Source organism: Pongo abelii, chromosome 2 (assembly GCF_028885655.2).
Source record: "Pongo abelii isolate AG06213 chromosome 2, NHGRI_mPonAbe1-v2.0_pri, whole genome shotgun sequence".
In the NCBI taxonomy this organism is placed as follows: domain Eukaryota; kingdom Metazoa; phylum Chordata; class Mammalia; order Primates; family Hominidae; genus Pongo; species Pongo abelii.
Window position 1 is genome coordinate 111,686,254 of NC_085928.1, and position 27,255 is coordinate 111,713,508.

A 27,255-nucleotide genomic window follows, 5' to 3' on the forward strand; every position below is an offset into this window, starting at 1 on the left:
GATGTAGGGCAAACTGAACCAAGATTTTAAGTTAATATTAGATACTATAACATACTTATTTAAAAACAGATCAAAATCAAACCCAAAACAAGGCCATACTATAGCTCTTGGACTAATTCTTATTTGCAAATTATCTTGCTTCCATTATTCATATTTTGTCCCAAAGGCCCTAAGGCTAAATAAAATAAAATAAATTATGGAGCTTTATTTTAATCAAATTCAATCACATTAACAGCATTGTTCACATTACATAACTGTCTAGATCAATCACTTTACCACATATAGGATTAGAACCAAAAGAAAGCTGAAGGCTGGACATAGTGGCTCACGCCTGTAATCCCAGCACTTTGGGAGGCCGAGGCGGGTGGATCACTTGAGGTCAGGACTTTGAGACCAGCTTGGCCAAAAAGGTGAAACCCTGCCTCTACTAAAAATACAAAAAAAGTAGCCGGATGTGGTGGCACATGCCTGTAGTCCCAGCTACTCAGGAGGCTGAGGCAAGAGGATCACTTGAGCCTGGGAGGCGGAGGTTGAAGTCAGCTGAGATTATGCCACTGCACTCCAGCCTGAGCAACAGAGTCAGACTCCATCTCAAAAAAAAAAAAAGGGTGAAAATTGCCCAACCACTTTTATTAAAGGTTTTCAGTTTTAAGCTACATGGAATACTAAGAGGTCTGATTCCATGATCTGCAGAGGTAAGCAAGCAAACAGAGCACTGGGCTAGTTCTCAGGAAGGCAGAGTTATTCAGATTCTGCCTGTAAGTGTGTCATCTAAAACATCCACTTACATTCTCGAAAACTGTATTTTCATTAAAAGAAAGGAAATGGACTAGATGAGCTTTAAGGCCCCTTTTAATATCTAACACTGAGACTCAATCTTTAGAAAAAAATTTAGAAGGCATTGTTTTAAACTTTTCCTAAACATTTATACTTTGTCTCTCTCATAAAGCAATATTAGAAGGTATGACTATCTAGGAAATAAATTGTATCCATCCCATTCGTTTCAATAAGGGCTTGGCACAACAAATGCCGTCCCATTACAATACTCCTAGCCAAACAAGGGCCGTTATGCACTACACAACCCTAAGGGAAAGAAAACTGAAGGGGGCCAGCCCCTCCACACCTCTGGGTATTTCTCGTCAGGTGGAACGAGAGACTGAGAAAAGAAATAAGACGCAGAGACAAAGTATAGAGAAAGAACAGTGCTCCCAGGGGACCGGCGCTCAGCATACTGAGGACCCGCACAGGCCCTGGTCTCTGAGTTCCCTCAGCATTTATTGATTACTATTTTCACTATCTCGGCTAAGGGAATGCGGCAGGAGAACAGGGTGATATTGGGGAGAAGGTCAGCAGGAAAACATGTGAGCAAAGGAATCTGTGTCACAAATAAGTTCAAGAGAAGGTACTGTACCCGGATGTGCACGTAGGCCAGATTTATGCTTCTCTCCACCTAAACATCTCGGTGTAGCAAAGAGTAACAGAAGCAACATTGCCACCAGCATATCTCGCCTCCAGCCACAGGGCGGTTTTCTCCTATCTCAGAATAGAAGGAATGTATGATAGGGTTTTACACCGAGACATTCCGTTCCCAGTGACGTGCAGGAGATGGAGGCCTTCCTCTTATCTCAACCGCAAGAGACCTTCCTCTTTTACTAATCCTCCTCAGCACAGACCCTTTACAGGTGTCGGGCTGGGGGGACGGTTGGGTCTTTCCCTTCCCACGAGGCCATATCTCAGGCTGTGTCGGTTGGGGGAAACCTTGGACAATACCCAGGCTTTCCTGGGCAGAGGTCCCCGCGGCTTTCCGCAGTTTGTTATGCCCCTGGTTAATCGAGAATGGAGAATGGCGATGACTTTTACCAAGCATACAGCCTGTAAACATACTGTTAACAAAGCACATCCTCCACAGCCCTAGATCCCTTAAACCTTGATTCCATACAGCACATGTTTCTGTGAGCATAGGGTTGGGGCTAAAGTTACAGATTAACAGCATCTCAAGGCAAAACAATTTTTCTTAGTACAGATCAAAATGGAGTTTCTTGTCTTCCTTTTCTGCATAGACACAGTAACAGTCTGATCTTTCTTTTCCCTACAGAAAATGTATGTGCCTTGTTTCAAAATAATGAGGAAATGAGGGCCTGCCATTGTAGCTCACACCTGTAATCCCTGCACTTTGGGAGGCTGAGGTGGGCAGATCACTTGAGGTCAGGAGTTCAAGACCAGCCTGGCCAACATGGTGAAACCCCACCTCTACTAAATATACAAAAGTTAGCCGAGTGTGGTGGCAGATGCCTGTAATCCCAGCTACTCACATGAGAATCGCTTGAGCCCGGGAGGTGGAGGCTGCAGTGAGCCAAGGTTGCACCACTGCATTCCAGCCTGGGCAACAGAGCGAGACTCTGTCTCAAAAAAAAAAAAAAAAAAAAGGAATGAGGAAATGAAGTCGGTGTTAGGAAACATGCTTACAATTTTAAGGAAATTGAACACTCGAACAAAGGATTTTTAATGAAGCAATTGTACTTTTGCGCAGAGGGGTGTCTCTTTGGCCAGTTGCCATGAGAGCACACTTGAACAAAGGGGCACGAGGGCCTTTATTTTTGACGCATGTCTTGCCTTTGTATTCTTTTTTTATTGGCCGTGGTCGGGTCGTACAATTTAAACTAATTTTGGTTGGCTAAACATTCAATTTTTTTTAGATAGGGTGAGCACGTAAAAGAAAAAGTGGAGGGAAAGGGGAAGGGGTGTTTGTAATGAGCTAGAAAGTTACTCTTTTTTTTAAATAAGGAAATGAATGTAAGTTGGTATTGATAACACTTGGTATTGTGGCGTGCCTGGGCATTTAACAAAGGCAAAGAGGAAAAAAGGAGAAAAAGAAAAATTGGGGGGGGGGTACTATGAATTAAAGACTAAAAGATTGATCAGATTATTTGAGGAGAAATCTTATCATATCCCACATCAGTTTATGAATACACCCAGTCTTTTTAAACAATTTCAACAAAAAGTTAATTTGTTTGAAATGGTTAGTTGATTCCTCACTCATCATTCCAATCACATTACCAACAGATTGAAAGATACTCTGCAACTCAATCGCATTACCAACAGACTGAAAGATATTCTGCAACTAATTCCAATAAAATGTTATTTTTAAAATGATGGATCACTTTAGAATTCAGGAAATATCTATGTCAATACTGTTTTCTAATTTCCTATTACTTATTCTTTCCTGCTGTTGAGGCTCAGAAAATGATACCCCAAAGTGAAGGCCTCAGAAGCAAAGTTTCTAACCAACCTGTCTTACCCTCCTGTCTATCTCTCATACCCTCATTCTCTCCTGAAGCAAGTCATAGAAAATAGAATTCCTCTTCCCCAAGGTTGATTACAGAAACCAGAACCTCTAAGCTTCCCCACCTTTTTTTTTTTTTGAGACGGAGTCTAGCTTTGTTGCCCAGGCTGGAGTACGGTGGCGCGATCTCAGCTCACTGCAACCTCTGCCTCCCAGGTTCATGCGATTCTCCTGCCTTAGCTTCCTGAGTAGCTGAGATTACAGGTGCACGCCACCACACCTAGCTAATTTTTGTATTTTTAGTAGAGATGGGGTTTCACCATGTTGGTCAGGCTGGTCTCAAATTCCTGAGGTCGTGATCCACCCGCCTCGGCCTCCCAAAGTGCTAGGATTACAGGCGTGAGCCACTGCGCCCAACCGCTTCCCCCACTTTTTGTCTAAGAATTGGCCATAAAGAAATTCTCTCACCTACCTTGTTCGATAGCAGCTCATAAGACCTCCATTCCGCCTCAGCCTCCCAAAGTGCTAGGATTACAGGCGTGAGCCACTGCGCCCAACCGCTTCCCCCACTTTTTGTCTAAGAATTGGCCATAAAGAAATTCTCTCACCTACCTTGTTCGATAGCAGCTCATAAGACCTCCATTCCAGAAAGGATCCTGTACTTTATCGTGAAAGGAGAAATGCTACAATCGAAAGAAAGTTCAAGAATCTGAACAGACAGGTCTTGCTAGGTTTTCTATTACCATTAGCTCACATCCTTTGTTGTCCAATCACATTTCTACACGACTGTTCCTGTTTCATCAAACCTAAGCATATAATCAGACAGAGTCACCTGTATCTCTGGGTCTTCACTCTGAAGGCTCCTGCATCATGTAAAACCTTGATCAATAGGAGGCTGAGGAAGGCAGATCATGAGGTCAGGAGATCAAGACCATCCTGGCCAACGTGGTAAAACCCCATCTCTACTAAAATACAACAAATTAGCCAGGCGTGGTGGCACACACCTGTAGTCCCAGGTACTTGGGAGGCTGAGGCAAGAGAATTGCTTGAATCCAGAAGGCGGAGGTTGCAGTGAGACAAGATCACGCCACTCCACTCCAGCCTGGCGACAGAGAAAGACTGTGTCTCGAAAACAAACAAACAAAACAAACCTTGATCAAATACAGTAAATTTATAATGTTTTTCTCTTGTTTTTGTTTTGTTTTTGTCTTTTCTTTTTTGAGACAGGGTCTCACTCTGTGGCCTAGGCTGAGTGCAGTGGCGCAATCTTGGCTCACTGCAGCCTTGACCTCCCAGGCTCAAGTGATCTGCCCACCTCAGCCTCCCAAGTAGCTGGGACTACAGAGGCACACCATCACACCCAGCTAATTTTTGTATCTTCTGTAGAGATGGGGTTTTGCCATGTTGTCCAGGCTAGTAATTTTCTCGTTAACCTGTCTTTTGTTATAGGAGTGTTGGCTGTAACGCTTATGATGGGAAAGAAAGTGATCATCCCCTTTCCACCCCTACACTGCTTCTGTTTATGTTTTCTCCCTTAAACTGACAGAGCTGGTACACTTTTGTCAAAAGATGAGCCTTTTTTCTCCTATATTCAACCGTCATTTCAAACTGGGTCAGACTAATGACAATTCTACCAAGTAGTGTATACCAGTAGCCTCAATAAAGAGATTTTGGGAGACAAATATGCATCTTCCATGCAGCTGTAGCCATAGAGTGCATATCTAACTTCCTTAAATTATCTATGTGGATCTGTCATCCTATGATTTGTCTAAATCCTTATTTTTTAATATTATGAATAAAGAGTCCAGCTTATATATAAAAATATATTTCCTTTCTATGTCTTAAAAATTACTTGCTGTTGAGCAATACTATATTCTTAAAATATAGTGGAATCAAAATTCCTAGTTTACAGTCCTCTACCTCTATTACTTACTAGCTTTTTGACCTTTATACCAATCAGAGATGACTGAACCAGAGCAACTCCATCTTGAATAGGGGCTAGGTAAGATAAGGCTGAGACCTACTGGGCTACTTTCCCAGACAGTTAGGCATTCTAAGTCACAGGATGAGATAGGAGGTTAGGCATTCTAAGTCATAGGATGAGATGGGAGATTGGCACAAGGTACAGGTCATAAAGACCTTGCTGATAAAACAGATTGCAGTAAAGAAGCTGGCTAAAACCCATCAAAACCAAGATGGCGACGAGAGTGACCTCTGGTCATCCTCACTGCTACACTCCCACCAGCACCATGACATTTTACAAATGCCATGGCAACATCAGGAAGTTACCCTATATGGTCTAAAAAGGGGAGGCATGAATAATCCACCCTTTGTTTAGCATACAATCAAGAAATAACCATAAAAATAGGCAACCAGTAGCCCTTGGGGCTACTCTGCCTATAGAGTAGCCATTCTTTTATTCCTTTACTTTCCTAATAAGCTTGCCTTCACTGTACTCTATGGATTCATCTAGAATTATTTCTTGCAGGAGATCCAAGAACCCTCTCTTGGGGTCCAGATTGGGAGCCTCAATAGTAATTGGCTTAAAAGGTGCTTATCCTTATAGCTTCAAGGGCAAGGTCTGACTCTTTTTGCACAGTACACAGCAAGGAATTTTTAAAGCAATAGCTAACATTTTTCATGCCAAGCATGGCGCTAACATGCTACATATATTTCCTCTTTAACCATCATTAGTGTTACCCCCCATTTTACAAGTGAAAAAAGTGACACTTTGAGAAATCAAGTCCAAGGTCATGGCTAGTATGTTGCCAACTAGTTGCTCTCTGCTGATGGGGCAGTAAATCTTATTCTCTGGAAATTAACAAGTTAGCTGACGTTAGTTTGAGGCATATACATTCCCTTCAGAAATGAATATGCTTTGGTCACTGCTGCCATTAGCCTTTGTATTTACAGAATCAAGAGACTAATGACTTCCGGTTGACCTTCATATTGAAGGCAGTGGGGTTCATCCTATAGTTCCTGACTATCCCTACTTATCTTTTAAACCCTCCAGTTATTGTAGCATTTACATCTTTCTTCATTTACCATTATTGAATTTCTATTGAGCACACAGGCAGCATTCAAGGAGATACCAGGATCATCCAGACAAAATATGTGCCTTCAAGGAGCTGAAAGCTACCATATAATCAAAGTATGAAGTTCTTTTTTTTTTTTTGATGGAGTCTCTCTCTGTCACCCAGGCTAGAGTGCAGTGGCGCGATCTTGGCTCACTACAAGCTCTACCTCCCGGGTTCACGCCATTCTCCTGCCTCAGTCTCTCCAGTAGCTGGGACTACAGGTGCACGCCACCATGCCTGGCTAATTTTTTGTATTTTTAATACAGACAGGGTTTCACTGTGTTAGCCAGGATGGTCTGGATCTCCTGACCTGGTGATCCGCCCCCCTCAGCCTCCCAAAGTGCTGGGATTACAGGCGTGAGCCACCGTGCCCAGCGAAGTATGAAGTTCTTAATCATCCATAGCATGAAATGTTTCTTCCATGCATCTTAATTATGAGACAAACGATTTTCAAAATCCTGAGCCCATGACATTTAGTTCCTATCTGTATGACAGAGCACTTGGTAGTCTGCCTAGTTTTGTAGTTATATCAAGAGACTCTAACTTAGTCCCAGATTTCTCCATGGTGCAGTTGTAGATGCTTTGCATCTGTGGACTAAGCTCTGATTTTTTTATCTTGCCCAAATTCCTATCTAAGGGGTCTGGGGAGTCATGCCCCACAAATCATAAATTATTATCAAATGGGTTTTATTTAACTCTATATATCGTGACTTACTTTCTAACTTGACTCTGGCATAACATTATGAGACAAGGAAGAAAATAAAAATATTTTACCCCAAAACATGTTTCTTTGCCATATCTTGAAATGGCCATACAAAGCTGTCCTTTGTGGGGAAAAATTCTCATCTGTAAAGAATCCCTATAACATAGCTAGATCTTTTTCTTCCAGGCCCCCCAATCCTAAAGAGATTAAAAGTCTAGCACCTTTCAAAGATCTGAATAGAAACATTTGTCATCTATTGTCTCTAAAGGCAGCCACTATAAGACTTCAAAAGAACCTTGGTCTCCACAATCTTTTATCTTAACCTGAACATTCCCTTTCTATTGATCCCAGGTCTTCAGACAAATGCAACCAATTATCAACCACAAAATGTTTAAATTTACCTATAGCCTGGAAGCCCCCTCCCCTCTCGCCTTTGAGTTGTCCCGTTTTTGGACCAAACCAATGTATTTCTTAAATGTATTTGATTGATGTCTCATGCCTCTCTAAAATCTATAAAACCAAGTGTGCCCGGACCACCTTGGGCACATGTTCTCAGGACCTCCTGAGGGCTGTGTCAGGGGCCATGGTCACTCATATTCGGTTCAGAATAAATCTCTTCAAATATCTTAGAGTTTGACTTTTTTCGTTGACCCACCAATTCGCCGGATTCTTACTCATTATTTACCTGACAAACACATTAGGAGCCCTGTCCCCGGAAGCTCTATGTCACGCGGGGCCTCTGACATCTCCTTCTTGAGAGAAAGGTCGCCTGGCCTGGGTGAGGTCGTAGTTCCCGCGATCCCGTGCTTGCAAGTACTGGCTGCCTCCTACTATAGTGTAAGCTCCAGGAAGGATCCCACGGGGGACCTGACAGCGCACGGTCCTGGACGACAACCGTCCTGGGAGCGGAATGGATGGAGCCCGCAGTCGTCCCAGCGCACTGGGCAAGCTCTGCTCCCACTATGGCAGGCCAGATCTCCATTAGCAACCAGAGCAGCTCTCACCAACGCCTCACTGTCATTCTGATGCATCTATAAGTTAAACATTGGAGAAACTGGTGCCTTAGGAGAACTGGAGACACTGGTGTCTTAGGAGAAAGGCTAGAATGTAAAGACAAGTCCATTAAGATCCCACCTGGGCTTTCTCAGCCCCTAGAGTTTAATTAAAATAATGGAGTTGTTCTTGCACACCTTGTACCAGGACCCACTTTAGATTATTTCCAAGGCTCTGAAGCAATTGTCTAGACACCTGACCCTATTAGGGTTAAAGACTGGATTGAGTGAAACACTTTGGCTTTCGACTTGTAAGTGCACTGAATGTATTTAAGCACTAGAAAAACTTGTATTAATAATTTTGAGTTGGTCTGGTGAGTTACTCCGACCTTCTCCCTGTAACCTGTTGCAGAAATAAACTCCGTTCTTTCCCAGTCTGTCTGCATCTCGTTACTGAACGGCGAGAACAAGCAGTCGGACCCGGGTGGGTCCGGGAACATCACCTCACCCGCAGCCGAAACCCCTCACCCCCATCCCTTCCCGGCCCGTGAGGCGTCCGCAGGCGGCGGCGCTCGGGACACGGCGTTCGCGGTGCTCGCCTCCGCTGCCCGAGGGGAAAAGGGCAGGAGAAATCTGAGGAGTCCCCGGGCTAGGAGCCAAAGCCCCTCAAGTGCCCGGTGGCGAACCCTGGGCGCCGAGCTCTCACGTCCGTCTCCGCCAGTACGCTAGAGCCGGGGTCGTGGGCGGGCACTCACCGCCCCAGCTAATCCGGGACCCGCTCTGGGCTGCCCCACCCGCCGCGCACACGCACGCGTCGTTTTGCGGCCGCTGGCCTCTGATTGGCTGGGACGGCTGTGGGTGGGAGAAGCCGGGACGACTGGGTGAGCGTGCTGAGATCGGAAGCCGGTTGGCGTGTGAGAGATTTTCTCGCTCTAGGTAAGCGAAACAAGCCGGGGGACTGCGAGCCAGGGACTCGGGCCGCGGGGCGGGAAGAAGTGGGGCAGCGCTTGGCCAGGCCGAAAGGACTTTGGGGGTGGGGGCTGGGAGTCCGTGTCTGGAATGAGGGAGGAGAGGTGGAGTTGCCCGGACTCAGGCCCGGCCTCGAGCATGGGCGGATGAGAGGAGTCGGGAGCCGAGGCCTGGGGTCCTTCGGGTGAGGGGAGACGGAGCCAGCGAGGAGATGGAGCAGAAGCTTGTGGAGTGAGTTGCCGAGCGGGGAAGACTCGCTGATGGGGTGGTAATGAGAGACGGGGGCCAGGAGGGTATTGGCTGGGCCCGACGGCGGGGAGCGAGGAGCGGGAGCGTCCCCGGATCTTGGAACATTCTAAAGAGCGGGCTGAGCGGCGGGCGAGGCGGGGATAGGAGAGCGAGCGCTCCGGTCACGGAGTCCCGACAAGGTCACAGGAAGAGAGGCGGTGAGGAAGGTCGGGAGGTTGAGGGGAGGGCGTACTAGTAGAGGACCTTCCAGTCCTGGTCTTGCTTTTCTCCCCGACCTGGTGTTTCCTCCACCCTGGCAAAGTGATAAGGCCTAGGGCCCTGTGTAGTGCTTCTGTGACCGAATTAAATTTTTCTCCTGCCGAGCCGGCGGGTTAGAGATTACAAAGCACAACGTAAGGGCAGAATTAGGAGCAGCCGACATGATGCAGCAGTGATATTCGCCTTTGTCTTAAATTCCCGGAGTGGGAAGCAGCTATTTCCCTCTTCGGAGTAATCCCCACGACAGGGATCCCTGCTTCCGGGAAGTACAAAGGCACTTTCGAGTAAGACAGGTTTGGATGGAAAGTTCTAACAGGTTGAAGCGGTGACAACCTGGTCATGAAGCTCCAGCATGACACACATATTTGGAGTCCTGTATACTAGGAGTTCTCTTTTTGCACCAGAGTCACTTGAAGGGGCTTCTTAAAGATTCCTCCAGCTCTGCCCCAGACCACCTGAATCCGGATCTCCATGCTGGGGCCTTGCAGCCATTTTAAACAAGCTGATGGGCGACTGATGCAAAATCAGTTTGAAGCCAGCGTTGCTTTAGATAGTAGTTCCCGTGACAAAATGACTGTGAAGAAAGATCCTTCATTCAGCCTGTTACGTCTCCTGAGGCTGGACGGCTCATCTTCCCTTAATGCCTCTTTAGGTTCCCTGTGGAAAGGTCTTCAGTCGTGTCTTACTAAGCGTACAGAATTAATTTGTGCTCTCCAAACTGACTTTAAATATCTGGTTACTGGTGCCTTTTTTAGCGTCTGTTCAACTTTCTGACAGAGATCTGGGACAACTACTGTGGGTGGATGAGAAAACGATAATGAAGGAAAGTCTGGCAGTGGGGTAGTGAAAAAAGTCTTTTCAAATCACAGTTGAAATTGTTAGATGAGTTAAGTCACTGAAGAAGATTCCGTTTAACTTAGGCATGACTTTTTTATATATATCATTCAAAGAGAACAATGTGGGCTTCTGTTGAGTAATGGATTCTTATATTATCTAATCAGAATTCTTATCTGCAAATTTAATCTCATTTACATCAGCAGCATAAGATTGATGCTTTGGCAATATATTGTCAATCAAAAGAACCCAGGACTCTGTATCAGAAGAGCTGGATTCTAATCCTACCCCACCAGACATGTATTCCTTGTATTGAGCAATTCGTATAAGCCTCTCACAACCCTTTCCCCACCTGTAAAATAAGGCTGTTGGCTTGGATTATTCATCTGATTTGTTACTCTCAAATTATATGATTAGAACTTATTGTTCCTGATACTTAACCAGTTTTCAATTCAGGTGGCTATAAACCATGAATACTTTGGAAACTTCTACGTGGTAATTAGACAGTTATCAAAATTTTGTATTCAGAGAATACTTTAGATATGTACTATATGGGAATTATAATATTTTGACTACAGAATAACAACTGATATGTGTTGGATTTTTAATATTCATCTTTACTAATTTTATTCTGAAATGTACACATAAGGTATTCTGGAATCACAGACAGATTATCATTTGTCGTTTCAAGCAAATAATGACCATTTTGTTCCCCATACCCTGATTCTTACCGCAGGGGCTACTTTCTGAAACCCAGGTCAAATGCCCTATCCATACAAGCTTCAGAGTCTGTATCATAGATGAAGAACGGAGAAATAGATTTTCTTCTGTTCTTGATTTATATAGAGGAAAGAGACAACTAACCCCCTCCCTCCTGAAAGGAGGAAAAAAAAAACCAAAAACCTTTTGCTCCATTGACCTGTTGGAGAATTAGAGTCAACCAGATGTGAGATAATTATAAGAAAAACTACCAACTTTCTTGCTATTTTTTAAAAACCATTTATGTCCTGTTTTTGTTTGTTTGTTGGGCCCCTCAACAAGGGTTTTGCCTGTTGCCCGGGCTGGAGTGCAGTGGCTGGATCATGGCTCACCGCAACCTCCACCTTCCAGGCTCAAGCAGCCCTCCTGCCTCAGCCTCCTGAGGAGCTGGGACTACAGGTGTTCACCACCATGCCCGGCTACCAACTTTCTTGCTTTTAAAGACAATTCTCAAATGATTTTTTAGTTTAGAAATGATTCAGGCAAAAAAGGGGAAAACATGCTTTTATATCTGCAGAAGTTCCTAGTTTTTAAAAGTGGATTGTGGTATATAATAGTTTTGTCCCCTGTGTTGCAAGGAACTAAGACCTCAGGTTATTTCTGTTTTCATAGGTACAATATAAGAAACATAAAATAAATAAGCACTTAGGTACATACAGTTTGGCATTTTTCTTACTGATTAAACTCTACAAATCTGTATGATTGTTATTTTTTTCCACTCAGTATTCCTGAATAACCTAAGAATGCTTTCAGTTGTTGAGAAATGTAACTTCTAAATGTATGCAAGAAACATTTGTAGTGCACATATTATATATAGGGTATTGCACCAGCCAGTGGAGTTGGATACAAACAGAGCAGGTATTGGAGTCTGACTTCAAGGATTCTAGCAAAAGAAACAGACAAACTGGTGGTTATAAGGGTTATAAGGAAAGTACAAGGTCCTATGGGACTGCATAACCAAAGCACTTACAAACTTAAAGAGACAAAAATTTCTGAGAGGAGGTCAATTAAGATGTGAACCTGAGTCCAGTATGGTGGCGCCTAGTGGCGGTGTGAACTGTGAGGAGTTCGCCGAGTTCCAGGAATTACTCAAGGTGATGTGGACAATTGATGACAGACTAATACATTAATTAAACACTACGGTTCCAACAGCTTCCTTTGCAGGGAAAATTGATGCCAGCCAAACCTGTAAACAACTTTGAGTCTTTGATGGCAGCTCATGCCAGTAGGGACAGAGTCATAAAAAACTACATAGCCCAGACCTCAGCAGTAGTAAAAAACCTCTGAGAGGAGAGAGAAAAGAATTTGGACGATTTAATATTGTTAAAGCAACTCAGAAGAAAACAGACAAAGTTGAAATGGATGCAGTCAGAATGATAAATGACAGGAGCTGGAAGGAGTTTAATGAGTGCTGCTGAATTCACTTCAAGCCTCCAAAGAATGAATAAACAGAGATACTTTTTTTTTTTTTTTTAAAGGACCGGGTCATGTCATAAGAGCTAAGCATGACAAATGTCAACAGGGCGGGCTTCCTAGGATGAGTTCTGAGCCAATAGTCCAAGACCTTTTGTTGATTTCAGCCCCACTTAGCCAAGACCTCAAATATAAATAATTCTGATAATTATGGAGAAATCAACTGCTATTTTATACTGATTCTGTTAAAAAAAAAAGTTTTGTAACTATTAAAATAATTTTCTGACTCAGTGTAAAAAAAGAAAAACCAAACCTGAAAAAAAAAATGGGAGGAGTTAGCTAGGAAAGAGTATCTGAAGGGGATGGAAAAGGAGGGAAACTCTCACAAGTGGAGGAATCAGCTTGTGCAAAGGCTTGGAGGTATAGAGAGCATCTTAAAAATATTTAACGTGGTTAGAATGTGGGGTTGGGAAGGGAAATGAAAGGATTTGTGATAAACTTCCCCTTTGAGAAGGTCATGATTTTTTTTTTTTCTTTTTTAAAATTTGAGACAGGGTCTCTCTCTGTGGCCCAGGCTGGAGTGCAGTTGCACAATCTCGGCTCACTGCAACCTCTGCCTCTTGGGTTCAAACGATTCTCCTGCCTCAGCCTCCCAAGTACCTGGGATTTCAGGTGTGCACACCACCATGCCCAGTTAATTTTTGTATTTTTAGTAGAGATGGGGTTTCACCATGTTGTCCAGGCTGGTTTCGAACTCCTGACCTCAAGTGATCGCCCTCCTCGGCATCCCAAAGTGCTGGGATTACAGGCATGAGCCACTGCACCTGCCCGAGAAGTTTATGATTAGATATGAAGGCAACTAGTAAACATACTGACCTAAAATAAATACAGTGTTTAATCTCTCCATCCAGTCCATTTATGCAGTTTCTTCAAAGCCAGTCTCAAGTGTTTCTCCGTGAAACATACCAAACCTTCTTTAGCTAAAACACATCACTCTCTCTAAATTCAGACCTTGTCTGTGTTAGGCTGTTGACAATTAATCACACTGTGATTGAAACCACCGTTGCAAAATTATAACTGAGACAGTGAAAGAGATCTGACCTAGCCAAAAAAAGATGGAGCCAGGCATGATGGCTCACGTCTATAATCCTAGCACTTTGGGAGGCTGAGGCGGGCAAGTCACTTGGGGCCAGGAGTTTGAGACCAGGCTGGCCAACATGGCAAAACCCCATCTTTACTAAAAATACAAAAAAATTATCCAGGCATGGTGGTGCACGCCTGTTATCCCAGCTGTTAGGCTAAGGCACAAATCACTCAAACCTGGGAGGCAGAGGTTGCGGTGAGCCAAGATCGAGATCGTGCTCCAGCCTGGGTGACAACTAGACCCTGTCTCATAAAATAGAAATAGAAAAATAAAGCAAAGATGGTAACAGCCCTTTCCCAAAACAAACTCCCTTCTTGCTTGGGGACTAGACTGCCTTTGTAGGACTAATGAATTAGCCACAGATTAGAAATTATGGTTTAGGAGTTGTGCAGCTGGAAGTTATAAGATTCTAACCCTCCCTAAAATGCTCCTAAGATCAGTGCTTGAGATATTTTGCAGACTCTGCACTTGATAGACCAACTGGCACCACCCAGATCAATAAACTTGCTCATCTGATCTTATGTCCCCTACCTAGGAACTGACTCAGCACAAGAGGACAGCTTCAACTTACCATTTCATCTCCAACCCAACCAATCAGCACTCTATTCTCTGGCCTTCCCCCACCCACCAAATTATCCTTAAAAACTGATCCCTGAATGCTCCAAGAGACTGATTTGACTAATAATAAAACCCTGGTCTCCCACACAGCTGGCTTTGGGTGAATTGCTCTTTCTCTATTGCAATTCCCCTGTCTTGATAAATCAGCTCTGTCTAGTCAGCGGGCAAGGTGAACCTGTTTGGCGGTTACATGATTTCTCTCTTTTTTTTTTTTTTTTTTTTTAAAAACAACTAATTTTTGAACCATTAATTAATTTAGTGTTTATATTGTATTATTCAGATATATAGTGAGTATCTTGAGCCTTGAGCTTATTGAACCTTATATATAATAAAGCTCAGTGCTTAGGAGTTTATTCACTTAAGAAGTAATAGAGTACAAAAAGAAGGTCTAAGTCCAATCTAAATTTTCTTTTATTTAGCTAAGATTTTCTTCTATGTCAGATGACAGTTGTCCTCTTAATGAAGGTGAGGCTTATAGGGATGAATTCACTTTCTAAACTAAGCACACCACCCCCTCTGGAGTTGCATTTTTGTTGAGGACCTTAACTGCCACTGACTCCCCTTGAGTAGCAAGGTGTTGAATGAGAGGTACTTTTATCAAAGGGAGCATAATGCACATGAAAAACCCAGAAGTGAAAGTAAGATTTTATATGGGTGTTAGGATGGGCATAGACTTTTAAGTTTATTTTAATTGACACTAATTAGAGACTTGTATACTTGCACTATGCTTCAGCCCCTTATTTTATCTGTGAGTAAAGTTTATTGCAATTCAAAATAGTTCAGTGAAGAAAGTATACTTTGTTATTGTGGCTAAAATGAAATTGCGTTTGTTAATGCCTCATTGTGATAAAAGGGCTATTCACGGAGATGACTGTAAAGGAGGAAAGAGCCTTTGATCCCTGTGATAATGAAAATGAATCCTTTTTTTTTTTCCCCTATCCCCTTACTCATATGCTATCAGGCTAGATCTTGCCTTTGGGATACCATTTAAAGGAATTATAAAAAGAGGGTAGAGTTTTAAAGGGAAGCCTGGGGGTTATAAGGTATGTAAAGGAAGGCAGATCTGACGCTTAGAAGATAAGAAGACCCTGAGGGTAATTCAGTTTTGTGCTGCAGTGATGTTAAAAATGCTAATCATAGGGCCAGGTGTGGTAGCTCACGCCTGTAATCCCAACACTGTGGGAGGCAGGTGGATCACCTGAGGTCAGGAGTTCGAGACCAGCCTGGTCAAGATGGTGAAACCCCATCTCTACTAAAAATACAAAAAACATTAGCCAGGCATGGTGGCAGGCACTTCTAATCCCAGGTATTTGGGAGGCTGAGGCAGGAGAATCGCTTGAACCTGGGAGGCAGAGGTTACAGTGAGCCAAGACCACGCCATTGCTCTCCAGCCTGGGCAACAAGAATGAAACTCCATCTCAAAAAAAAAAAAGCTAATCATAAGCTGGCACAGTGGCTCACACCTGTAATCCCAGCAGTTTGGGAGGCTGAGGTGGTTGGATCACTTGAGGTCAGGAGTGAAACCCTGTCTCTAGAGAATACAAAAAAATTAGTCAGGCATGGTGGTGTGTGCCAAGTGGAGGTTGTAGTGAGCTGAGATCGTGCCACTGCACTCCACCCTGGGCAACAGAGCGAGACTCAGTCTCAAAAAAGAAAAAACTAATCATAGGTCATTAAAAAAATCTAAAAGCCTATGAAGGAGACATTTCTACCAATATTTAAAATAAAAGCTTTGTTCTTAAAATGAGTAAATAATGAGGTAGGTAGAAACTTTGGCTATTCAGAATAATCTTTTCCCCAGAGGTAACCACCATGGATAACAGATTACTGTAATAGATTGGAAACTAATCTGAAGTGAAAACTGAAGCAAGGAAGCATATTGGAATAAATAAATCAGCAGTTGAAAGCAATAAAGACTGCATTTAACTACACCAAAAAGTGCTAAGTAGGATTTCCAACGTGATATTGAAGGTTCAATAGGAGTTGTCAGTTTGGTTTGAGTAACTTAAAATGGTCAAGTTAAATAGTTGATTAAGGATGAAGATACCCAGAAAATTAGTAGCTACTATTTTAATTGATAAAAGTAACATCAATTTAAAATTTTTCACTATTTTTAATTAACATGGTGCTAAAAGTGAATGGGTTGCACGGGAGAAACGGCAAAACAATAGGGGGAATAAGTGTATACAACTCTCCCTTGAGGGTGACTATACATTAAAAATACAGTTAATTTCTAAAAATATTTTTTAACTTTAGGATTATGGATAACATGTACTAAGATTCTCATGGAAGTTAGGAATATTTTAAATACATCCAGATATTTAATAATGATCAGATGCTTTTAATTACAGAACCTCATAGAAATTCTTAGGGAGATTCTTCAAGCAATCACTATGTCAACAGACACAGGTGTTTCCCTTCCTTCATATGAGGAAGATCAGGGATCCAAACTTATTCGAAAAGCTAAAGAGGCACCATTCGTACCCGTTGGTAAGTTTGACTGACATTTTAGTAATCTTGAATATGGTAGAGCCGTGATAACTTGTTCATTGAGCGTATCCTGAAAGAATGTATTTTCCGTTTTTTTCTTATGTTGTTGAAATATGCTGAGATTGGCATGATATAAATCTCATCATAAAGATTCTTCTGTATGTATTCAGACTTTTTTTTTCTTTTTGGAGACAGGGTCTCTTTCACCTAGACTGAAATGCAGTGGGTCGATCATAGCTCACTGGCCCCACACCTCGACCTCTCAGGTTCTTGATCCTCCCACCTCAGCCTCCTAAGTAGCTGGGACCACAGGTGTGCACCACCATGCCCAGCGAATTTTTGTATTTTTGTATAGACACGGGGTTTTGCCATATTGCCTAGGCTAGTCTTGAACTTCTGGGCTCAAGCAATCCGCCCACCCTCAGCCTGGTGCTAGGATTATAGGTGTGAGCCACCACTCCAGCTCAGACTTCTTATTTTATTGAGTCTTATTTCAGTGAATAATGTTGTATTGGGGAACCTCCCAAGACCACCCTCAGGTTAGATGATTGGGCCAAGACTCATAAGACTCAAAAATGCTTGTTATAGTCATAGTTTATTACAGCAATGGGATATAGGTTAAAGTCAACAAAGACATATAGAATGAAGTCTAGGATAAACCAGACACAAAATTCTAGGTGTCTCCTTCCCAGGGAGTCCCACAGGGAGAGAGGGGGTGCATTTAATTCTTCAGTACTGATGTGATACGTGGCAATACATGCTAAGTCTTGCCATCCAGGGAAGCCCACCAAGCCTTGGTAACCAGGTTTTATTGAGGTGTCAGTAGTGACTGAAATTAGCTATTCAGTCTCCTATCCCCCAGAGGTCGGACTTGCAGGCATATTAAAATTAATTTAATATGCAGTTACAACAGATGAAAGGTGAAATTTATAATATGTAAATTAATCTTAAGAAAAAGTTCAAAAATTTTTAATTGTACAAAGAATTTTAAAATTACCTTTAATGCCACCATTTAGATATAACTATTGTTACCTTTTTGATGTACATATTTCTCCAGTTGTTTTTTCTTTTTTTATCTTCACAAATTCAGGATCATACTAAGATGCATATATGTATTACAATTTTTATCTCGTGTTTTTACCTATGTTATTCGAAACTCGACTTTTTTTTTCCCGAGAAGGAGTTTCGCTCTTGTTGCCCAGGCTGAAGTGCAGTGGCGCCATGTCGGCTCACTGCAACCTCCACCTCTTGCGTTCAAGCGATTCTTCTGCCTCAGCCTCCTGAGTAGCTAGAATTACAGGTGCCTGCCACCACACCAGCTAATTTCTTTGTGTTTTTAGTAGAGATGGGGATTTCATCATGTTGGCCAGGCTGGTCTCGAACTCCTGATCTCAGGTGATCCACCTACCTTGGCCTCCCAAAGTGCTGGGATTACAGGCGTGAGCCACCGTGTCTGGGCTAAAACTCCACTTTTTTTTTTGAAACGGAGTCTCGCTCTGTTGCCCAGGCTGGAGTGCAGTGGCAGGATCTTGGCTCACTGCAAGCTCTGCCTCCCGAGTTCACACCATTCTCCTGCCTCAGCCTCCTGAGTAGCTGGGACTACAGGTGACCGCCACCATGCCTGGCTAATTTTTTCTATCTTTTAGTAGAGACGGGGTTTCACCGTGTTAGCCAGGATGATCTCGATCTCCTGACCTCGTGATCCGCCCGCCTCAGCCTCCCAAAGTGCTGGGATTACAGGCATGAGCCACCGCGCCCGGCCAAAACTCCACTTTTAATGACTTAATTTATATGATATAAATTACTATTATATATAACATTATTATAATCCTCTTTGTAGAAATTTATGTGATTTCTAATTTTTCATTATTAACAATTAAACTACTGAGCATCCTTTTATTTTAGATGCTCTCCAAGAAGTTAAAGGACTTTGAAGTCTCTTGAAGGAATTTTTCTTCTGACCATATGATTAATAAGTTAGTTGCAAAAGTACATAAAACAGAAAGGTACCATGTCCTATGATCCCAATTCTGAAAGACAACAGCAGTCTACACAGCCTGTCAGTGTTTTCTTCTCCATGTGCTACCATAAACTATTATTTATAATTATTTTTAGGTGAAATATTTTTCTTTAGCCTTGTTCATTATCTTTTTATAACAATGCATATAGGAACATTTATATTTTTTAATAATTGAATCATTAATTTTGTAGATATACAATGTTTTGTAACAGTGATCTATAAAATTTTTTGGTTGTACATTCCCTCAGTAAAAAATAATTTGAGCACATACTTCCTGCCAGTGTGTTGTGTGTTTACCTATTTTTAAGTCATTTATAAGTACTTTTGTTCTTACACATTTGGTACATTATGAAATATGCAGAAAGACATTTCAAAAGGATAAGATACAAATATAAAATATTCTGCTCTTTAATGGGTTGTCATTTATACATATCCCGTCTTGGGAGTACATAAACCCTACACTGATTTAACCATTGCTCTATTGACGACATAGGAGTTGTTCCCATTATGTTGATTTTACAAACTGTTGGAAGAGTGTGTGTGTAAAAATTAAATATCCTTATATACTTAATTGTACCAAAACAATGATTTACACCAATAGGCTATGATGGGCTGGTTTTCTCATACTCTCAGTAGCACTAGATATTATCATTCTTTGAGCATCTTTTCATATGTATTGGTCATTCAGGCTTCTCTTCTGTGAATTAGCTTTTTTGTTTTTTTCTTTTTTGTTTTTGCTTTTGTTTCTGTTTTAACTAGATTGTCTTTTTCTAATTAAATTATAATTATGTATTTTAGGTGTTAATGTTTTCTTATATGTTGCAAGGTCTTCATGATCCTGGGATTACTTAGGTTCCTGTACTTCCTTATGTTGTCGATTTATCATTGAGATACTAATCTATCTGGAATTCATTTGTAGGTATGACATGAGGCAAAATCTAACTTTATACTTTTTCTGTATGGATACCTTAATTTTCTATCACAGTGATTTGGGTATCTGTTTTGCATTCTTTTTCCACTTATTTGAAATGTGAACTATGTCATATACTAAACATATGAGAGATTTGTTACTCAACTACTGTACGTATTTTGTTGCTTTGATCTGTCTGCTAGAAACTTAATGGTATGTTTAGATACCTCATAAGCCAGTACACTTTCACTATTCTACCTTCTCAAAAACAGCTTGCCTGTTTACTTTGAAATTAGCTTGTTAATTGCAGCTACTCAGGAGGCCAAGGCAGGAGGGTCACTTTAGCCCAGGAGTTCAGGGCTGTAGTGTATAATAGATCATGCCTGCGAATACCCACTGAACTCTAGTCTGGGAAACATAGGAAGACCCCGTGTCTAAAAAAAAAAGAGAGAAAAGAAAAAGAAATTGGCTTGCCCAATCCAAAACGGGGAAAAATGTCTCATTTTTACATTTGGATTACATTGAATTTATAAATTTGGAGAGAATGGAAATCTTAGAATGTGGTGCATCTGCTGATTTTCATTCAAACCTTTTGTGTCCTTAAATATAATTTTATTGTTTTCTCTAGGTCTAGAAGTTTAATTTCTCTAGATATGCTTTTTAATGTATTCATCAAAGTAATCTTTTTTCTTATTGGTTCTAGTTGTTTTTCTTTCTTTCTTTTGAGATGGAGTCTTGCTCTGTCGCCCAGGCTGGAGTGCAGTGGCGCAATCTCAGCTTACTGCAACCTCCACCCCCCGGTTTCAAGCAATTCTTGTGCCTCAGCCTCCCGAGTAGCTAATATTACAGGCGCCTGCCACCATGCCTGGCTAATTTTTGTAGTTTTAGTAGAGACAGGGTTTTGCCATGTTGGCCAGGTTGGTCTCGAATTCCTGACCTCAAATGATCCACCTGCCTCGGCCTCCCAATGTACTGGGATTACAGGCGTGAGCCACTATGCATGGCCTCTAGTTGTGTTTCATTTGATTCTCTTGGATTTCCTATACACACAGTTAGATGATCTGCAAACCAGTAGTGTTTCTTTCTAAATTATGCCTATAGGTTTTTTTTAATGTGATTTAAAATTGTTTATGATATCCAGGCAACAACAGCAGTATTCACATGTATCCCTGTCTTATTCTGATCTTTAAAGGGAACTTTTTTTTTCTTATCTCTTTTTCATTTTTTAATAAAAAATAAGGCTGAGCACTTTGGCTCATTCCTGTAATCCCAGTGCTTTGCGGGGCTGAGGCAGGAGGATCACTTGAGCCTAGGAGTTCAAGACAGCCTGGGCAACACAGTGAGACCTGTCTCTACAAAAAAAAAATTTAAAAATTAGCTGGGCATGGTGCCACATGCCTGTAGGCCCAGCTACTTGGGAGGCTGAGATGGGAGGTTGCTTGTGCCTGGGAGGTCGAAGCTACGGTGAACCATGATCATGCCACTGCAGCCTGGGTGACAGAGCAAGACCCTGTCTCTAAATAAATAAATAAATAGATAAAAATTAAAAATGGAATATTTTTAGTGTTTTAACACTAAGTACAATTTGTATTTGCTTTTGGTGTCTGAACTATATTCTAATTTATTTTTACTATTGAGATGTTCACATAGTTTCATCCTTCATGAATCTTAAGAGTTTTTTCTTTTTTTGTTCTTGTATGTTCTTCCAGTGAATTCTTTTTTTTTTTAATTTATTTTTTATTAACATTTTTTTTTTGTAGACACAGATCTCACTCTGTTGCCCAGGCTGGTCTCAAACCCTTGGCCTCAGGCAATCCTCCTGCCTCAGCCTCCCAAAGTGCTAGGATTACAGGGATGAGCCACTGCTCCTGGCCAGGATTTTCTTATGTAAAAGCAATGGTTAATTCCCAAAGTAGTCCAGGCATGGTGGTTCACACCTATAATCCCAGCACTTTGGGAGGCTGAGGCAGGCGGATCATGAGGTCAGGAGTTCGAGACCAGCCTGACCAATGTGGCGAAACCCCATCTCTACTAAAAATACAAAAATTAGCCGGGTGTGGTTGGCACATGCCTGTAATCCCAGCTACTCGGGAAGCTGAGGCAGGAGAATCACTTGAACTCAGGAGTTGGAGGTTGCAGTGAGCGGAGATTGCACCACTGCACTCCAGCCTGGGCGACAGAACAAGACTCCATGTCAAAAAAAAAAAAAAAAAAATCCCACAGTAAAAACCTAATGATCATGGTTGATAATATTATTCTAATACATTTTTAAAGTTGATAAGCTAGTATTTGGTTTAGGAATTTTATATCTATGTTTATAATTTATATTGCTTTGTAATTCTTTTCTCATGGCTTTTTTTTTTTTTTTTTTTTTTTGAGACAGTCTCACTCTGTCGCCCAGGCTGGAGTGCAATGGCATGATCTCGGCTCACTGCAGCCTCTGCCTTCTGGGTTCAAGTGATTCTCCTGCCTCAGCCTCCTGAGTAGCTGGGACTACTCTCGCCACCACACCAGGCTGATTTTCGTGTTTTTAGTAGAGACGAGGTTTCACCATTTTGGCCGGGCTAGTCTTGAACTCCTGTTTTCAAGTGATTCACCTGCCTCAGCCTCCCGAAGTGCTTGGATTACAGGTGTGAGCCACCGCACCCAGCCTCTCATGTTATCTTAATTTTGTTTTGGTATCAGGGATTTGTTTTCTTGGGAAATATATTGGAAAAAAATGTATTGCTATGTTTTTAATGCCCTGGAATACTTTAAATAACATGAATTGAGAATGCCCTTATAATTTTTATTAGACCTTGTTAATGAAACTATTGGGGTCTTTATCTTTTGGGGATAAAGCATGGATTGCCCATTTAATTCTTTCTATGGTTATTGGTATAGAAAGGTTTTCTACAACTTCTTGAATCAAATTTAGGAATTTGTGTTTTCCTCGGAAATCATTCATTTCACCTAGATTTTCAAATTTAATTGGCAAAGAGCAATCATATCTTATTTTTAAAAATCTCTTTACCACTTGTGATTATATCCACTTTCTCATTCCTAATGTCGTGTATTTATTTTCTCTTTGATCAGACTTCCTAGAGATTTTACAATTTTATTTGTTCTAAGAACGAGTACTGTTTTTATTTTTCAAATAATGTTTGATAGTTTCCTAATCTCTCAGTTTTTACTTTAATCTCCAAATCTAGTTATTGGTGCTCAGCTTCTCAGTGGTTAGAGGGCGGGTATGTGTGTGGCTGTTTTATGTTTTGACTGCTAAGTTTTGGCCTTATGGTAGTCGTCCAGGAAGAAAGCCTTTTTGGAAGTTGGAATTTTCTTCGTGGCCTAATAAATGATTGGTTTTGTCAGAGCTTCATAGACATGTGAAAGAGTGTGGGATCTCTGTTTTAAATTAAAATATTAAATTTTATTTATTTTTAAGAATTTAAGATTATTTAATGGTGCCATTCAATTCTGTAGCTTTAGTTTGGGGCTTCTTATTCTGTTGTTTTCTGAAAGAGACAGATTTTCCCATTTTGTTATCTTCTAATAGAGCTGATCTTGTGTTCCTAACAATTTTTGCTTCATTTATTTTGCTGCTATATTAGATTATTTTAAAGTTTTATGACTATTTAAAAATTTATATATATATATATTTTTTTTTTTTTTTTTTTTGAGATGGAGTCTCACTCTGTCGCACAGGCTGGAGTGCAGTGGCATGATCTTGGCTCACTGCAACCTCCGCCTCCCAAGTTCAAGCATTCTCCTGCCTCAGCCTCCCGAGTAGCTGGGATTTATTTGACTGGATATTTTCCTCTAGGTTTTTGTATCAGTACCTGGGTAGCAGCTTGAGAAAGAGCCCTCCTGTAGTTCCAGTTATTAGGGAGGCTGAGCCAAGAAGATCACCTGTGCCCAGGAGTTCAAGGCTGCAGTGAGCTATGATTGTGCAGCTGCACTCCAGCCTGGGCAACAGAGCAAGACCCCATCTCTTAAAAAATAAAATAATAAATCTTAAAAAGAAAACATGTAAGGTCATGTCCTGAATGCTTTTGCCCTCAAAATGAATGAGAGTTTGGCTCTGTATAGAACTCTAGGATCATAATCCTTTTTACTGAAACTAATATTGCTCTATTCTTTTCCTTTATTTACTTCTTCCCAGTACAGTATCCCAAAGTTTGAAATATTCAGGCAATGTTTCTCAGTGGTAGTAATGTGTAGGATTGTCTCTGGTATATTAACTGATTACCTTGAGGGAGGGAAATAGGACAGAGAGGAAATGGAATAAATTCATTCTCTAGGTCAAGACCTTTGGCACACTTTTGTTCTGATAATCATAATCTAGGTTCCTGTTAATTCCGTAGCACTCTTTTAAAGGAGTTTATCTACTGGCCCCACAAACCCACATTTTTAAAGATAATCCTGACTTTCTGGATCTGCTATTGTTTGCTTAAAGATTTTTGGTTTTGACGGGGGAAAACATGAAAAACTCAATTTGTATGTTAGCTAATTAATGATCTGATAAAGAAGCCTCATAAAAATAATAGAATGTACATTCATTGATGGTAAAGTCATCTTGGTCCCTTCTCCTCATGCATCTGACATACTTGTTACTTTGTTTTACAGGAATAGCAGGTTTTGCAGCAATTGTTGCATATGGATTATACAAACTGAAGAGCAGGGGAAATACTAAAATGTCCATTCATCTGATCCACATGCGTGTGGCAGCCCAAGGCTTTGTTGTAGGAGCAATGACTGTTGGTAGGTTCCTATAGGAAATTTCAAATTTTCGTTCCTTATTGAGGTATTTCTTTACAAACAAAATAGGTAAATATTTTTAGCTGACCTTTTAGCAGTTTGAGAATATCACTTATATTCATTTTCATGTAAAAAATGAATTAATGAAGATAATTCAAGTAGTGACATAGTTTTTCTATAATATATTCTAAGATTTTAAAGAAAAAAAAATCTTGTCAATCACTGAGTTTATAATTTCTTTGAAGAGCCTAGACATGTAAATGGGGTTGGTAGTAACATCTGTTATCTGGGAGAGACATACAATTGCTATTTTATTGTATTTTTAAAGGAGAGATTCTTAAAGTGTTGGTATTACATGCTGCTTCTGTTGGCTTTATAATTCATTGACTTTATCTGGTATTATGTAGCAAGAGTGATTCCTTTCAAAGTTACCAGATAAATATTGATTGTTTTTTAAAAGAAATATTGTAACATGTGAAGTAGCCATACCAGCCCTTTGCTACTTGGGAAACTACTGTATGTAACAAGAGTTTTAGAGATTTAAGATGTTTAAGAAGGCAAGAGTATAAGCTTCCTAGGGTCTTGTTCCCCTTGTAAATATTCCATGCTAGCAGTGGTGCTACTTTCAGCTATTTTATGTACTGGTTTTTATTTTTGAATATTTAAGAAAATATTGAAATGCTTAACTAGCATTCTTTTTCTTTAGGTATGGGCTATTCCATGTATCGGGAATTCTGGGCAAAACCTAAGCCTTAGAAGAAGAGATGCTGTCTTGGTCTTGTTGGAGGAGCTTGCTTTAGTTAGACGTCTCATTATTGAAGTTACCTATTATTGTTGGAAATAAACTAATTTGTATGGGTTTAGATGGTAACGTGGCATTTTGAATATTGGCTTCCTTTCTTGCAGGCTTGATTTGCCTGGTGACCGAATTACTAGTGACTAGTTTACTAACTAGGTCATTCAGGGAAGTCAGATTAACTTAAACATGTCACCTAAATGCACTTGATAGTGTCGAAATGTCCACCTTCTTAAATTTTTAAGATGAACTTAGTTCTAAAGAAGATAACAGGCCAATCCTGAAGGTACTCCCAGTTTGCTGCAGAATCTCACATATTTTGGATGTTGTATAAGAGTCCTATTTGCCCCAGTTAATTCAACTTTTGTCTGCCTGTTTTGTGGACTGGCTGGCTCTGTTAGAACTCTGTCCAAAAAGTGCATGGAATATAACCTGTAAAGCTTCCTACAATTGACAATATATATGCATGTGTTTAAACCAAATCCAGAAAGCTTAAACAATAGAGCTGCATAATAGTAGTATTTATTAAAGAATCACAATTGTAAACATGAGAATAATTTAAGGATTCTAGTTTAGTTTTTTGTAATTGCAAATTATATTTTTGCTGCTGATATATTAGAATAATTTTTAAATGTCATCTTGAAATAGAAATATGTATTTTAAGCACTCATGCAAAGGTAAATGAACCGTCTTTAAATGTGTGTGTTGCTTATTTTTTCCATAAGAATTGTAAACATTGAACTGAACAAATTACCTGTAATGGATTTGATTAATGACTTATGAGCAAGCTGGTTTGGCCAGACAGTATACCCAAACTTTTATATAATATACAGAAGGCTATTACACTTGTGAAATTCTCTTGTCTAATCTGAATTTACAGTCCATGGCGATAACATGGTATATGTATTGTTATTAAAGTAAGTGACCCATGTCAAATGTCTTGTATTTATTTCATGAGGAAAAGCTTTCTGTAGAGGAACAAATTTGAGAACAAGTTTCAGGAAATTGTCTTTTTTGTTGTTGTTCTCTAATGTTCTGCTTTCTGTTTTGACGATTTTAAAAATATTTTACTCTATGGTGTGTTTTATTTCCTTTCCTTTTGTGGGTAATTTTTGTTCTATTGATTATCCATATAAATTTTTTTTTTTTTGAGATGGAATTATTCTCTGTCGCCTAGGCTGGAGTGCAGTGGCACAATCTTGGCTGACTGCAACTTCCACCCCCCGCGTTCCAGTGATTCTCCTGCCTCAGCCTCCCGAGTAGCTGTGATTACAGGCATGCACCAACACGCCTGGCTAATTTTTGTATATTTAGTAGAGATGAGGTTTCACCATGTTGGCCAGGCTGATCTTGAACTCCTGACCTCAGGTTATCCACCTGCCTTGGCCTCCCAAAGTGCTAGGATTACAGGCGTGAGCCACCACGCCCAGTTGATTATCCATATAATTATAACACTCTTCTATTTATTTTCAGTCACCAATAATATCTTTTGAGCAATATTTAAGCCTAGCATATTTCTTCCTTCCCTCCTCTACTAACCAGTTCTGGTCAATAATATTATTGGATTTTACTCTTATACTGTTTGTTTGTGTGTGTGTGTGTGTGTGTTTGTTTGTTTGTTTTGAGACAGAGTCTTGCTCTGTTGCTGAGGCTGGCGTACAGTGGCATGATGTGAGCTCACGGCACCCTCCACCTCCTAGCTTCAAGCGATCCTGATGCTTCAACCTCCCGAGTAGCTGGGATTACAGGCATGCGCCACCATGCCGGGCTAATTTTTGTATTTTTAGTAAAGGTGAGGTTTCACCATGTTGGGATGATCTCGAACTCCTGGCTTTGAGAGATCTGTCTGCCTCAGCCTCCCAAAGTGCTGGGATTACAGGCATAATCCACCACACCTGACCTACTTTTGATATTTCATTGAGATGTTAGAGTCCATGGCTTAATGTTGGATGTTATTGGAGTGTTGGTGTGTGTGATTGCTTCCATGCGTCTCCTCCAGTTGC

General features: G+C 40.9%; 2 protein-coding genes and 1 pseudogene across 6 annotated transcripts in view; 2 read left to right on the forward strand and 1 right to left on the reverse strand.

The window, feature by feature from the left end:
* Positions 1 to 8,820, reverse strand: part of ACKR2 (atypical chemokine receptor 2) — a 67,085-nt gene extending 58,265 nt beyond the window's left edge. For 2 of the 5 annotated variants that reach the window (XR_008523763.2, XM_063722562.1), the window contains exon 1: positions 3,896 to 8,820. The gene's annotated coding sequence lies outside the window, so the exon portion shown is untranslated. The remainder of the gene's footprint in view (positions 1 to 3,895) is intronic. The other 3 variants (XM_054552212.2, XM_054552210.2, XM_063722563.1) reach the window with 2 other exon arrangements.
* Positions 8,821 to 8,997: 177 nt separating this feature from the next.
* On the forward strand, positions 8,998 to 26,188 carry HIGD1A (HIG1 hypoxia inducible domain family member 1A; the record flags this gene model as incomplete). Its single annotated transcript, NM_001133602.1, is given in 4 exon segments — positions 8,998 to 9,255; positions 16,651 to 16,789; positions 24,325 to 24,459; positions 25,163 to 26,188. Coding segments are annotated over 3 exon segments (282 nt in total). The 3' UTR covers positions 25,213 to 26,188.
* LOC129058582 (protein MIX23-like) lies at positions 9,262 to 15,751 on the forward strand (annotated as a pseudogene).
* Positions 26,189 to 27,255: the final 1,067 nt, after the last annotated feature.